The sequence below is a fragment of the Otolemur garnettii genome, unplaced genomic scaffold, assembly GCF_000181295.1.
Source record: "Otolemur garnettii isolate 467f Iridium unplaced genomic scaffold, OtoGar3 scaffold00024, whole genome shotgun sequence".
In the NCBI taxonomy this organism is placed as follows: domain Eukaryota; kingdom Metazoa; phylum Chordata; class Mammalia; order Primates; family Galagidae; genus Otolemur; species Otolemur garnettii.
In genome coordinates this window covers 21,021,761-21,037,842 of record NW_003852419.1, presented here as the reverse complement: position 1 = coordinate 21,037,842, position 16,082 = coordinate 21,021,761, and the positions used below count along the sequence as shown (strand labels likewise).

The window sequence follows — 16,082 nt, the reverse complement described above, 5'->3', positions numbered from 1 at the left end:
CTTTATAAGTAATCTTATCCATATAACTCGCAGAAACACAATCTATTGGGGAATAGATAATTCCATCATTTCAAATTATTCCAATTTATTCTATTTAAACTTGCCATAACTATCAAAATGGAGACATAGTTAGACTCTGTTAACTAGAGATCTCAGAAACTAGAAATTATAAAATTTTCTTTCCCCCTACTTTTTCTCTCCGTTTGCTTTAAAAAGCATCTCTAGACATTGCAGTGTTTAGAAATCCAGTTGGTTTAGTTCTTAAGCAAAGACTGTGTTGTTTCAGATGAAAAGAGTAAGAGAAACTAGGGGGATAATCTATGGAGTTATTGAGCTTGACTGGAAGTCAGGAATCCTAGAGTCCAGTGCTTATTCCAGCACTGCTAGCTGCATGACCTTGGGCAAGTAAGTTACTTAACCATTTTGGGCCTTAGTTTCCTCCACTAGTAAAATGGCAATTACACAAGATCATCTGAGACCCTTTGAGATTTAAAATATTTTTCCTCAAAAAACTTAAATTTGATCATAAATTTAATATAGTAACTATAATATTCCAACCTCAAATCACATGGATTTTAATGGTATTAATGACAAACATCTTTTAACTACCAAAAACTATTCTAACTTAAATTCTTCATGCAGGAAATTTGACAGTCATTTGAGGAATAGTGTTCAAAACTTAGTATCTGGTTTTAAACTGCTCTCTTTAGAAATTTCCCAGTTAATCATTAACAGTAGCAGTTGTCTCTGTATCTGGCATTTGTATCTTAAAATGCAAATAATTCTTCTTTCCAACCCTCTAGACATGACAGGAGAGAAGAGTTGCCAGTTTTGTGCTTTTGCTACTTAGAAAGGGCACAGTGTGGTGGCTCACAGTAGTATTCTGGGAGGCCCAGGCAGGGTGGATTGCTTGAACTCAGGAGTTCGAGAACAGCCTGAGCAAGAACAAGGCCCCGTCTCTACTAAAAATAGAAAAACTAACCCGGCGTTGTGGGGGTGCTTGTAATCCCCCAGCTCTTAGGAGGCTGAGGCAAGAGGATCACTTAAGCCTAAGAGTTTGAGATTGCTGTGGGTTATGATCCCATGGCCCTCCACCCAGGTGACAAAGTGAGACTCTATCCAAAAAAAAGAAGAAGACGAAGAAGAAAAGGAAAAGATCAGGACTAAAGAACAGATCCAGAGGAGGGATTAGTTACGCCAACTCAGAGAATAGCAGTGAAGAGCAGTGAGGACTCCATAGTGGGCCTGGTGGCAACACACAGTGTAGAATAGCAAAATTAATGTATTAGCTGAGGTGCTATACTTCACAGGGTCACTATAATTTCTGTTTGTATATGGCAGTCGTTGAGTAAACTCATCTCTCAGGGGTTTTTTGTTGTTGTTTTTTGGCTGGCTCCTTTGAGCCACAGGTGCCGCCCCATCTCTCAGTTTTAAAACATGATTCTTCCTTTCAGCTACTATTGCAGGCCATTTTATAATTCCTTTCTCTTCCAACTTCAAATCTGTCCCTATTCACTTCCTCATTTCCCCCCACCCAAGATTGACCAACTATATATAGAAATTAAACCAGAGATTTTGCCAGAGGTGTGGGCAATGTTTGAGGAAAGATTGATTTAACTACTGTTTATGCCTCAATGAAGCAGTAAAGAATGATATAATACTATGACAAATATACATGGATTCAAATACTGGCTTTGCCAGTGTCACACATGTGACCTTCAGAAAATAGTTTCTGTGAGCCGGTTTGTAAAAATGGAGACAATGCCAATCTTGCAGAGTTTTTCTGGAGATTAAATGTGGTGATATATGGGATGTAACTCAATAGTATATAGTAAACACCCAGACGTTTTTGTTTTAAACTTTTTTCCTATTGATTCAATCCTCCCTTACTTATCTTTAGGGTGTATGTGTGTGTATATAGACACACACACACACACACACACACATATATATTTATCATAGAGAGTGGACAAAAAATCTGAACAACAAAAGCATGTTTGCTGTTCAGCAGACATGCCAATTGGAAGATAAGGTGTAGAGGTATGTTCAGACTTAACAAACAAGTCTAAGACTTGTTATTTCAAAAGTTCAACTATTTAAATTATTTGGTTCACAGTTAAAGGAGATTCTTTTTTTAACAATACATACTATACATTTTAAAGGTTGTTAGCACATGTGAACATTCACCTGAAAAAAATAGAATGAGTTCATAAGGAGTCAGATTGATAAGCTTTTTATTCTTTTCAATAAAAGAGAGAAGAAACCCCTACGTATACAAAGTAACCCAAAAGGTACTTTTTTGTGACTTTAATATTCTTAAAAAGAATATTGTTTTATTTCACATCCAGAAATAGTCTCTAGTCTAGAGATAAACAGTTGCTAAAAGGAATTTAAGATAATTATAATGTGCTAATAAATCATTAATTGGAGATTGAGTCTACAAGGCAAAGTAAAACATTTGTTTATAATTGTGCTGTTCTTACAGGAGATGACCTAAACTTTTTTTCCCCCATCAGGTATAATGGGTCTCTCCCAAATGGCGATAGAGGAAGGAGGAAAAGTAGATTTGCTTTGTTTAAAAGACCTAAGGCAAATGGGGTGAAGCCCAGCACTGTGCATATTGCTTGTACTCCTCAGGCTGCAAAGGTAAAAAAATTTTAAAAGCTAAATAAATTAACTTGGAGAAATTGAAAGACCTTTATACTTTTATATGTTTATATTCTCTAGAATTCCCCTCACATTTCTGTTTCAGAAATTTCCTTTTTTTGAATTGGAGAAGAGACTTTGGAGACATGGTATTTGAAGAGGTGCCATATGGAAGGGGAATTGGATTTTTTATTTTTATGACAAGCTAGGATTGATGGGCGAAAAATAGAAGGAAATGTTCCCTTTCCTTATCAAAAGAAATGGGGGTAGGGCCGGGGCTTTATCTAATATTCAGAATTGTACAGTTATCTGCTCTGAGAAGTAGGGAGTTCCCACTCTCCTACTCTGTTACTAGGGGGACCTCACCTGGCCTAGGTGAAGAATGTGGTGTGTAATTATATGTATTCAGGTATTAGAAGCATGTTTGGATGAAGTAATTTTTTTACCTAAGGATCTTCCAAGATTCTATTATTTTTATTTTTGTTGTATGACCCTCAAAGATTTTAAAAATGCCTTGTACAAAGTAGACCTCAGTAATTATTTAATTGTGTCAAAGGCATAAAAGCAAATGCCCAACTGCATCTACAATATAACTTCTCAACTTTCTGGCTTAGTTAGTGCTTCTATCCCATTTTTCTTTTCCTGGAGTACTAAGTAGGGGGAATTCCAGATCTTTACATTTTCATGAATTTCTGTGATGAGCAAATAAAATTACAAAGAGTTCTCTGGCTTTTGAAAGTGTCTGTATCTTTAGCTAAGTAATCTTAGGAGATACATTCATACTGTACCATCTGAAGTATATCTTTGTAAGTTAAATAAACAAGAGACAGTAAAATTGGCATATGACGCCCTGTTTTAAGTCACAACTTCAGTCTCTGAAGTTAATTGGGTTTCCATCTTTGGAAAGATGGTGTGTAAAGCAGAGTACTCAACCTTTGAATATGATTCCTTAGTTACTTACTTGGGAGCCAGTAAGTGTAGAAAAGGGATAGTTTCTTTTTTGTTGTTTCTTTTTTCCTCCTTTGCAGAGAATGGATGTGGTAAGCAAGCGGTAGAAGTAAACAGCTTATTTGATCCATTCTGAGGAGCTTCTTGCAATATTTCCCCACAGGAGTGCTCTTGGCACCTTGGGTGTGCCTGTTCTTCATTGTGCAGGATTATCCCACATATTACAGGATGTTTAATACTCTTGGTCCCCTACCCACTAAGTGCTATTTAAGTCTTCAAGTCCTTGCAACTCAAATCCTATAACCCAAAACATGCATTTAGATGTTTTTAGATGCCCTTTAGATAGTTAGTACTACCTTTGAAATTCACTGTCAGGGAAAATGTTCTTAACTGTACTTCTGTAAAGTATTGTCCTGTACTTCATGTTTTCATCATTACCTCCTTTTCATCTTTACCTGGCAACAAGAATCTTAGGGGTTGACTCTTTCCTCTTTAAATTTTGAAGGAATGTATTAATGAGGTCATGAAGAAAAGTTAAGTGTTTAGTTTGGCAGTCATCTGGGATCCGTGGTGAAAATCCTGCCTGCCTGCCGGTCCAGTAAGACTCAAACTTACCTTGACATAGTTCTTATTCTTAATCTAAGAGTAGGTTTAATAGCTAAGAAACAAAGATAACAATCTCAAAAAAACCAAAGGTTTTATATCCCTTTAGCCATTAAGAATTAATTTTCAAAATACTAAGTGATTATTTGTGTAGTCCCAGCTATCAGGAGGCTGAGGCAGAAGGATCTCTTGAGCCCAGGAGTTTGAAGCTGTACTGTGCTGTGATTGTGCCTATGAATAGACATTGCATTCCAGCTTAGGCAACACGGTGAGGCCCAGTCTCTAAAAAGAAGTTTAAAAAAAAGAGGGGAAAAAGTCAGTTGTTTAATAACTGAGTTAAATTGTAGGTTTTTAAACCTATAAAAGTTATATAATATTGTTTTTTTGAGACAGAGCTTCAAGCTATTACCTTGGGTAGAGTGCCATGGTGTCACAGCTCACAGCAACCTCAAACTCCTGGGTTTAAGCGATTCTCTTGCCTCAGCCTCCTGAGTAGCTGGGACTATAGGTGCCCACCACAACACCCAGCTATTTTTTTGGTTGTAGTTGTCGTTTGGCAGGCCCAGGCTAGATTTGAACCCACCAGCTCTGGTGTATGTGGCTAGAGCCTTAGCTGCTTGAGCTACAGGCACCACCCTAAAAGTTATATAGTGTTTATGACTACTTCAAATGTATAGTAAAAAATATTAATAATATGCATATAAATGATCTACAGTGCATTCATGAGAGAAAGGGGAATAGGGGAATAGGAATGTATGCAGCCTCAATTATATCTGTAATTTAATTTCCTTAAAAAAAATGAATCAGAAGCAATAGTGACATTATTAAGCTTTGATAAAGTTGAGAATTTGGTACCCAGCTATTTGTATATTCTCTTTGTATATTTGAAAATTTGACAAATTTAATCTTAAAACTGTATTTTTAAGGCTTTATCTATTACAGATTAGCTACAAATTAAAATCAAGTAAAAGTTTATAATGCCAAACTTCTAATTCAGAAAGATTTTTTTCATTTAGCATCTTTGCTTTGTATAATCACTCTCTCGTGTCTTTGTATCTGTTTTCCTTTTTTACACAACCCATTTCTACTTCCTTTGTGCAATGACTAGGTTTTTCCCCCTTTGATATTATCTTTAACTCATATGCATAGAAAATACCTGAAAACAAAACTGAAAAGTTCTTTTTGGCAGTATTTTTCATTTGGCACAAGTCAGAGATATAATCATGAACATTATATGCCTTTCCTTTGGCAATGTTTAATCAGTCTATGAATTTTTCCATATCGAGCCCAGAATATGGCAAACTTTTATTGTCTGTAAAGTCACAAAATTGTTAGAAAACAAATAAATTGCTGCTTATTAGTGAACTTTATAACTCTTTGAATTATACCAAAAATAAGATTCCTCTTATCTTGCAAGATTTTGTATTTTATTCTTTACCAGAGCAGTACTGAGTTTTGTTTTCAGTTTCTACATGTGGAATGGTTTTGATTATTTTATAATTTAAAATACATATAAGGGAGACCTAGAATTTATAGAGTTTCAGAAAAATGAAATTCTTATTCTGTTACTACTGCTAAATATTCTTCTGTACCCCACTCAACTTGAGAAATTTCTTTCACAGGGGAGGTTATACTGAAGTTATAAATCTCTACCCTAAATTTCAGGGGGAGAATACATAAGGATATAATATATGAGACAAATAGATGTCTCTTTTTTAATGAAAAGGTTATCTGATTTGATTGATCTGCCTACTAATTTTTGCTATTAACCTTTTTATTCTTAGGCAATAAGTAACAAGGACCAGCATAGCATATCATATACTTTATCTCGGGCCCAGACAGTAGTGGTCGAATATACTCATGACAGCAACACTGATATGTTTCAGGTATTGTAACATCTGAAATTTTTTTTCTCAAAAAACGTAAAAGTTAAAAATGTATTGTTGGTGGTTTTTGCTGTGGTCACATAAAGGATCATTGTATTTTAATAATGTATTTCACTGAAATGTATATTGATTTCTAAACCTAATCTATAGAAATTTGTGTAACGTGGTTGAAAAAGGCTCTGGAATTAGAATTCCTGGTAAAGATTACTTAGCCACTGCATTCCTCAGTTTCCTCCTCTGTAAAGTACAAATAATACAATCTCCTAAATGACTTTTAGGAGGCCTAGATGAGTTAGTACATGTCAAATACTCAGAGCTATGCCAGGTACCTAGTAATCCCTTAGTAAATGTTAGCTATTATTGTCCCAAAAAAGAAACCAAGAAATACTCTGCACACATGTATGACTTTTTTTTGCCACTATTTCTTTCTTTTCTCTCAAGGCAACAAGAAGTTCAGTCAGTTTCTAACTATTCGTGTCATATACTGTATGCAAAGTCAAACTTGTTTCTCAGCATATACTTGGTCAAAGCTACTGGTACAGTGAGTTTTCTTTCTCTCATTCTTTGTACCATCCAGTGCTGATATTTTTATAAACCAACAGATAATTAGGATAGTCAAGCCCAAAATCCTTTATTTTCTCCCTTAATTTTGGACTCTCTAAAACTTTGAGTTTTTTTTAAACAAACTTAAGTAGGGCATGGATTGCCTGATAATGATGTTCTTATAATTATTGTACAAGTAACTTTTCTATTTTTCCGTATTTTACAAGGCTAAAGTCATGTGAAAGGCCCAGAAATATATATAATTTTAATCAATAACAACATATTTCTTTAAAGTCACTCCCTCTACCCTAACCCTTTTAAATGGGTTGATGACATCTTTTTCTCCAGTTAAATTAGAATGTGGGTATTGGTTTATGTTTTCATTGCTTTTACTAAAAATAAATAAATAATATCCTTCACGAAGATGAAGGTTTAGATCTAAGAAAAACCTAACACAAAGCTCTAGGAGAATTTTTCACATTTTACTGCACCCACAGCAGTTAAAATAAATGAGCTTAGCTTTTTTTAGAATCAAGATACTACCAAGATATTTGATCGTAGACTAGAATTTTAGCTTCAGAAAGTACCTTATTTTTATTTTGTAGATGATGTTAACTGAAGTCTTACGACTTAAAGATTATAGAATTACTGGAGGGCAAACTTGGAATTAAACCAGGCATTCTGAATTCTGGAACAATGTCTTCACCATTTAATGAATGCCCTTAAATAAGTTGCAACCTTTTTGGTTTTCTCATTTTTCATAAAGTGAAGAATTTTCCCCAGTATCATAAACTGATTATGCCCTTTCTGCGAGCATTTCTTTAGAAAATTGAAGCATTTCTGCATCAAAAGTGTGAAATCTATCAGAAACTACTTTACTTAATAAACTAGCCAGTCTTTGGGAACTTGTATTATAAGCACTCTAGGATTGTCTACCCTCTAAACTAAATAAGAACATTGATTGTCCAAGCCATCGGATATTCCTACTCCAGCTCTGTGCATTGCTTGGCATTTTGAAGTCAATAAGGGAGATGTGAGTTAATTAAATGCCCAGGTGCTACACCGGCAGTCTACAGAAGTACAGCTTTTGAAGAAGAATGGAGAAAAGACTTACAGTACTTTTTATCTAGATCTTTTTATCAGATTGAGTAGGAACAACCAGTAGAAAGCATTCTGGGAAAAGAGATGGCAAAGAAGTACACAGTGTGATAAAAGATTGGTGAATAAGCTATACTCAATAGCTACAGTATACTTTGTATACCAAAATAGGAGGAAGTTAGGCTGGACTGATAGATGAGAGACAAATCCTGTGTCAGTTTCTAACTTTTATCAGAAATAAGAACATAAAAAGTTTGTATAAACTGTTAAGAGCCACTGAATTTCTCACGGGGTGAGGGAGAGTGACATTGTAAGATCTGTATTTTTAAAACTAATAATAGCAGTTAGGGGAATAATTGCTAAAATTTATCCTAATGTGCAGTCCTTCCTATTTTGCTATTATCCCAGTCCTGTAGCTTTTTCTCCTTATAGATACTTAAGATTTCTTCCTTTTCACTGTCATTACCAATATTGCTTTGATGTCTTAAATCTTCCTCTCCGAGACCCAGATCAAATGACAACTTTCTGGAACAATCTCTCTTCCCAAATAATTGCTGCTTCTGCTTGATTCTGACTATTACTCTTCAGTTGAATTCTTGGCCTACATCTTTTGGCTCTTAAAGAGTCTTTTTATTTTTGGACACGTTTTTAGTTTCAAAGATCTGAGACCATTTTCTTTGGATATCATTATCTTAAAAATAAAGAAGAGGGACATCTAGTTTTCTATTTGTTAATCAATCAGTTTCCCCCTAAAACTACACTAAATATAAAGACTTTATTCTTGGCCAGGTGTAGTGGCTCCTAGCATTCTGGAAATTCCTGACGGGAGGATGTCTTGAGGTCAGGAGTTTAAGACCAACCTGAGCAAGAGTGAAACCCCATCTCTACCACAGATAGAAAAAGTTAGCCAGTCTTCATGGCACACACCTTTAGTCCCAGTTACCCAGGAGGCTGAGGCAGGAGGATCTCTTGAAGTTAGGAGTTTGAGTTTGCTGTGAGATATGATGCCACTGTACTCTAACCAGGACAACAGAGCAAGACTCTGTCTCCAAAAACACACACAAAAAAATTTGTATACTTCATGACTTCAAGATTGGACAAAAACACTAAAGAGTTCTATATAAAAGTGAGGCTCAACTATGTGAAGAATAACTTCTACAAGTCATTATCCCAGGCCAGGCACAGTGGCTCACACCTATAATTCTAGCATTCTAGGAGGCAGAGGCAAATGGATTGCTTGAGCTCGGGAGTTTGAGACCAGCCTAAGAAAGAGTGAGACCTCATCTCTAAAAATAGCCAAGTGTTGTGGCAGGTGTCAAAATGACACTGTCTTTAAAAAAAAAGTCATTACCCCTTATTCTGCAGAGTCAGTACTTTAAAAAAGTCATTATCTTTAAAGAGGGTTAGTATTTCTAGTCAGTATCCACATTCTTCATGAAGATGTTTTTAATTCTCGGGTTCCTCACCCATCCAGAACTCTTATCTGGGAACCTTATCTCTCTGAAAAGTGACCAAGAACCAGGAATAAAATAGAAAGGACATCTATGCATGTAAAATATATGTCACTAAGTCCACTCACTGAATGAAATTCCTTTTCTGTGTACCCTAAAGAATCCCTAGGCTCTCACCAAGAACCTTTTAAACTACTCTTCTTTGAAGAGTTATTTGATTTCTCAACACATGGCAGAATAAGAGTAGCCAGTTAGAGAAGAGGCTTGTTGCTGGTAATAAGATGACCAAAATGAAGGATGATTGCTGGCGACCTGACAGAAAAGAAACAGGAAAATCTATGAAGCTTACATAAAACTTCCCAAAAAGGCCATGCAGAGCCCTTAACATTAATAATCACTGGTCTTATATACCTCTTACAGCTGCTGAGGACATCACTGCACTTAAGCTAAGTATAGATGGTATTCATAGTGTAATGTCCTGGAGTCATCACAAAAGATTGACTTGTATATTCACTATATTTTCTTAAAGGTGTTAGAGTAATACATGGTAGACATATTTCCAGCCAAAAAGCTGCAGCCATCTTGAGATCTCACCCATCCTGAATTCTTCATTCCCTGAGAGTTTCATGTATTGTTTTAAGTTCCCACTTAATTCTGTGCTCTGAGTGATTACACAACATCAGAGAAAGTCTGACAGATTAGTTTTCAAGGACATAGATGCCCCCAGTGTTAAGTATGTTATGTCTGAGCTTTAGAAATTGTAGAAGCTTATGTTTTCTCCTTAATGTTTGCCTGTCTTGAATGGATTTTTCCACTGTGCTTTTTCAATAGGCTTATAGGTTTTTTTTTTCCTCTTAGATTGGTCGGTCTACTGAAAGCCCCATTGATTTTGTGGTAACTGACACAGTTCCTGGAAGTCAAAGTAATTCTGATACACAGTCAGTACAAAGCACTATATCAAGATTTGCCTGTAGAATCATATGTGAGCGGAACCCACCCTTTACAGCACGGATTTATGCCGCAGGATTTGACTCGTCAAAAAACATCTTTCTTGGGGTAAAAAACTTTTTTTCCTAAAAGATACTTTTCTGTGTACCAGCTTTTATTTCCAAATTACAAATAAATGGAACTTACTATATTATTTCTACTAGGAAAAGGCTGCCAAATGGAAGACATCAGATGGGCAGATGGATGGCTTGACCACTAATGGAGTTCTTGTGATGCATCCACGCAATGGATTCACAGAAGACTCCAAGCCTGGAATATGGAGAGAAATATCTGTATGTGGAAATGTATTTAGCCTGCGTGAAACCAGATCAGCTCAGCAGAGAGGAAAAATGGTAAGCACTAAATTGTATCTTCTTATTCAGCTACAGTAAACACATAAGATGAAGTGGACTATATGATTTATGTATATTCCAAAAAACTTTTAAATCTGTTGTTGATAGTACTAAATGTAAGGAATCAAATGCTGACTATCATGTTATACTAGAGAAGAGTATTTTAGTGTTTCACTTAGTAAACTCTAAAAAGTTATTGCTCTGCATATTATGTTAATATATTTTAAAGTTTTCCTAAATTAAACAGCACTCTGATCTTTCTACTTAAATCTGTGTATCGTTGATCATATCTTCCTAATTACAAATATTAGACATTGACTAGCCATAAGTCTAAAAAGAGATATTTGATTCAAGAGATATTTGATGTGTTTATTCTTGATTTTCAAACATATACAGGAGTGCCAGAAAAATGTATACACATTTAAAGAGATGTTATTATCTATGTATTACTTTTCAAAGTTGAATTGTGGTAGCAGTGTGTAGTATGACGTTTGCTCAAAAGATGGAATTAATCAAATGAATGTTAGCATCATTGTGTGACAGGCGTGAATAAGATAGCTTTTTCTTTTAGAATGTGCATGCGTTCTTTTTGGCACCCTCTGTATTTTTCATGCCTGCCATCAGAGTTTGATTATTTAGTGATAATCCTAGAAAATGTCATTTCTTGAGTAAAGAAGCATATAATACCAAAACTTAGGTAAAATTTCAAAACAGTAGTGAATGCATTTTTTGATTCTTTCCTTCTGTAGGTGGAAATGGAAACCAATCAATTACAAGATGGCTCATTAATTGACCTCTGTGGTGCAACATTGCTGTGGCGTACTGCAGAAGGCCTTTCCCACACTCCCACAGTGAAGCATTTAGAAGCTTTAAGACAGGAAATCAATGCAGCACGACCTCAGTGCCCTGTAGGGTTCAACACACTAGCATTTCCTAGTATGAAGAGGAAAGATGTTGTAGATGAAAAACAACCATGGGTATATCTAAACTGTGGCCACGTACACGGCTATCATAACTGGGGAAACAAAGAAGAACGTGATGGAAAAGATCGTGAATGTCCTATGTGTAGGTCTGTTGGTCCCTATGTTCCTCTGTGGCTTGGATGTGAAGCTGGATTTTATGTGGACGCCGGCCCTCCAACCCATGCGTTTAGCCCATGTGGGCACGTTTGTTCAGAAAAGACAACTGCCTATTGGTCCCAGATCCCACTTCCTCATGGTACTCATACTTTTCATGCAGCCTGTCCCTTTTGTGCACATCAGTTGGCTGGTGAACAAGGCTACATCAGACTTATTTTCCAAGGACCTCTAGACTAACAGACAGTTGTCCTCCAGGACTGCATTATAAATTTATAAGCTAAGTGAGTGGGTTTTCAAACCTGTTGTCCACATCACAGTTTTTTCTGCTCTGGTCATTTGCATTAAGATGAAGAATTTTTTAAAACATTTATAATAAACAGTTGCAATTTCTGAGTAAAAATCTGGGAAACTCAAGCAAAGGAATTTCTGAAAGTACCAGTCTTCTGAATTCTGAGTTTTGAAAATATATTTTGAGGAGAAAAAAATAGTCTAATTTGATGCCTTCATTTTAGTGTTTTTGAATCATCCATCCTCAGTATTGAAAAATTGTTTTGTATAACTGAGGGTACTGTTGGTTCAAACTATGTTAGTTTACTGTTTGTTGCAAACATTGTAAAATACAGCAACGTGTATATTAACTTTTTTCTATTTATCTTTACTATAGGAAGTCTCTTAGAATGTTCTTGATAGAGTAGCATGGTAATGATGGTGTCACACTCTTGGTGTGAATGGTAGATTAGCGAGCACATGGCTCAAGGATTTGCAAAGTTAGGAAGGACAAGAGAGCCTCTCCCCCACCCCTCATCTAAATATGGAATTTAGTAAATTAGAATATTTTATAAAACCAAATTCATATTACCATTGTGTAAGAAGTGTTTGTTTTTAACCACATTGAATTTAATCAGGAAATATTTTTTTCCTTAATGTTTCTCTCGATTGTAGTACTATAACAAAAACTTAATGCTAAGAAACATTTTATATGCTCCTTTGAATATGCAATTTAATCTAGATTATCTATTTTTCTCCCATGATAACTACTCTGTTTTTAGTATCAGCAACACTTGGCAAGTTTATTTTTTGGATATAAACTGTGGTTCATCTGTTCACTGTTTCTAGAAAAAAATCATAAGAAAAAGCATAAATTAACAAAGAAAGAGAATGACTTGATTTGCTTTTAGAAAATGAAATGCTTAATTAATTAATCATTCTGTATTTGGCCTTATCCAGACTTTAGGAAATCTGGAGATACTACATATAAAGGATTATATGAAAAAAATGACCCCCTTTTTTTAACCTAGTAGACCAGCCGTAACTGTGGGCCTGAATCCTAAGGAGAGTTGCCACAGTGGACTCCAGTAAACAGCTGGTTGGAAGGTGAGCAACAATGACAGCAGAGTGGAAGGGACTATACTGGCATGGTCTGTTTATTCTCTAATTTCAGAAAGTCCTTTGCTTTCTGAAGCAAGGACAAGTTTCTTCTCTCCTGACTTTTTTTAACATGTAACACAAGAAGCGTATAGACAGGTGTACCACAAGAAAACTATAGACAGTTGCACTACATCAAACCCTTTTTTGACACTTGTAGAAACCAGTACACTTAGATTTAGACAGAATCATTTTTTTAACCTTTTGATTTGTTTTTTAGTTTGAAAAGTTGTATAATACCCAATTGACCATAGCAAATTTTTGTATGTGGTAGCATAGCTTTAATTTATCTTATTACAATGCTGTTCTGAATTTTCTTTTGGTTTTAAAAAAGCAAAACTTATTGCTTAGAAGCCATGAACTGTTTTATTTTACTCCAGCTGTCAAAATTTCCTTGTTTTTAAAAATGATCATTTGGGTTCACTCAGGAAATGCATGTCAGGAAACTTGTATTATAAGTTTATTAGTTGTGATGTATCAGTAACTGCTGTTACCCCTTTTTCAAAGAAATATAATTGATTTTGAAGTTTTCTAGATTGTCACATCCTTTGTGACTAATGCAAGGAAATCAAGTCCTGTGTTGTATTTGTTCTAGTCATTTCTATTCAGGCTATATATTGTAGCTTAATTTTTATTTGCAATTAATTTATTCAAACTAAGTAAATACTTTTCAAAATAGATATTTGAATTTGTCTCTGTGAGTTCATTTTTGCACCACCAAGAATGGGAAATCAGAAGTGAAAATTGTAGACAAATCTCCACACTTCAAAATATTCATTTGAAATAGATGAAGAATTTTCATATAATGGAATACTTTAAAGTCTCTGGTTCTCTTTGGAAAGCATCTCTTACTTATTAACAAAGGAGCTCTGGTAGTGGTTGAATAATTGAGGCTTTTTCGAAGTTAAGCCCTGACCGGGGGGTTGGCTCTTTGCAAGTTATAGTGCCTCAGTGACCATAAAAGTTTCATGTCCTTCCCAAAGTACCTGAATTTCCTCCTAGTAGCTGGGAAGAACCTGGTTCATTTTCTCTCAAATTCAAGTGTTGAAAACTCAGGCAATTTAAATCATTAATCAGGGTTTTTTGTTTAAGCACTTTGAATATTGCTTCTGTCATTTTGCCGATGCCTAATAGAATAATTTTACTTACTCATTTGTCTTAAGGGAATGTCAATATTCTGATCAAGAAAGGTAAAAAGTTGTATTTAGGTCTCCTGAATGTACTGTCAAGAAAGATAATCTTATTGGCTCTTTTATCAAAGCAATCTTTGTATTTAAATATTCCTTAATTCATATAAAGAACTAAATTTCCGTTCATATGTTAGGGTTATGAAGCAAAACATGAGGGTAGACATTCAGATACAGGAGTCTTTATCAGGTTATCCTCTTGCAGCTGTGATTGCTTACTTCCCTCATATGAAAGTTGTCTAGTACATGTAAAGCAGGTTAGGAATAAATAATGTAAATAATTAATTACATCTAACATTTGAGTACTCCCACTCCACTCTTCCTTAGGATACCTCAGGAACCATGAATGATGTATGACTGCTGACATAGACTGAGAACACCATCCATTATGTCTTTAAGTTTATAAGATAAACATAATTCTAACACTTTGACCCCTCATCCCAATGGATCATCTTGTGCTACTCACTTTAGAGACCACACTGGTTAATAGATCTATGATACATTTTCTTTATGTGCTAAGCATTGACCCTGTCACAAATCAGATTAGCAAAACTCTACATAACTGAACTCTATTACTTACCCACCCCCCACCTTCAGAATTACTCTAAGTATTCTCTAATGCTTTGTTCTCAAATTTTACTCATTCTTCCAACAACAAATGTTTGTATGCCCACTATGTACCAGGCCCTGTCCTAAAGAGGGTGATGTAGCAGAGAAAGGAAAAATAAGATCTCTGTCTTCATGATGTTTGTGTTCTGGTAGGAAAGATAGAAAAAGAGCAGAAAAAAGTTTAAAAATACATGAGGGGACATATGCTAAGGGGACAAATAAAGCAGGAAAGAGGTACAAACTATGAGCGGGAGGGGTAGTGTTGGCAGTATCAAGTAGGGCCAGGGAAAGCCCCCTGGGGAAGGTGGTACTCAAGTAAAAGTTCTGAAGGCGCAGAAGGGAAAAGCACATGCGCTACTCAGGAGAACATTTAGGCAACGGAAACACCATTGCAAAGGCCCTGAAATAACAGCATGCCTGGAATATCTCTATAATAGCAAAGAGGCCAGTGTGTGGTCAAGTGGCTTGAAAAGGGGGAGAGTAAAGAAAGAAAATGACAGGTTAAGTGGGAGCTGGGGATGAAACTAGATTATGGAGGATCCCCTGGGACGTTGGGGTTGTATTCTGAGTGAGGTAGGGACCATGGTTGAGTTTTGAGCAGAAGAGTAACATGATCTGACATAATTTACTGGGATCAAAATAGACTGAAGGTGGGATCAGGGAATTGCAGTGATCCTAGAAGTGAATGATGGTGGCTTGGATCAAGATAGTGGCCGTGAGGGTGGTTTGAAAAATGGTGAGATTCTGAACGTATTAAGGGCAGAGCTGACCGCATTTAGTAGTAAATCATATACGCGGTATGAAAGAAGAAAGAGGAGTCAAGGATAAGTTGGCTCAGTCAAGATCAGTGAAGATTATGAGAAAAGCCGTTTAGGGGGGAGAGTTGTACTAGCGGTGAAATCAAGAACTTAAAAGTCTTAGACATTAGACTGAGGCTCCTATTGGATGAGATACTTGCCAAAGATAGGATGTCTCCACTTTTTCTCTTAACTGCAATCAAAGGTCTCAGCCATTATGATCAGTATTTTCTATATACCCCATATCAGTTTAGAAACAAAAAAGTATTCCTTCTGATTAATGGTGAACTTGCTTTCATTGAAATAGATTTGGGACACCTCTCGTGTTTCTCTCTTTGCTTTGGCTACCCTCTGAGGAAAGGCACCCTCTTGTTTTCAACTAGAGTAATTTCCTTTAGCCAAGTACTCCGATACATTTTTTCTTCTTCCTGACCCATGTACCTTTTTACTTGGCTCTTGCTTTGTTTTTT

The 16,082-nt window shown here is 35.8% G+C and overlaps 1 protein-coding gene across 2 annotated transcripts in view; it reads left to right on the top strand.

Annotated features, from left to right (window-relative positions):
* PELI1 (pellino E3 ubiquitin protein ligase 1) overlaps positions 1 to 12,568 on the top strand; it is a 56,131-nt gene extending 43,563 nt beyond the window's left edge. For both annotated transcript variants that reach the window (XM_003787958.3, XM_023512099.1), the window contains 5 exons: positions 2,517 to 2,646; positions 5,982 to 6,083; positions 10,034 to 10,231; positions 10,327 to 10,515; positions 11,265 to 12,568. In XM_003787958.3, coding sequence (XP_003788006.1) covers positions 2,517 to 2,646; positions 5,982 to 6,083; positions 10,034 to 10,231; positions 10,327 to 10,515; positions 11,265 to 11,831 — 1,186 coding nt within the window. In that variant the 3' untranslated portion in view covers positions 11,832 to 12,568. The remainder of the gene's footprint in view (positions 1 to 2,516; positions 2,647 to 5,981; positions 6,084 to 10,033; positions 10,232 to 10,326; positions 10,516 to 11,264) is intronic.
* The last annotated feature ends 3,514 nt before the right edge of the window (positions 12,569 to 16,082 follow it).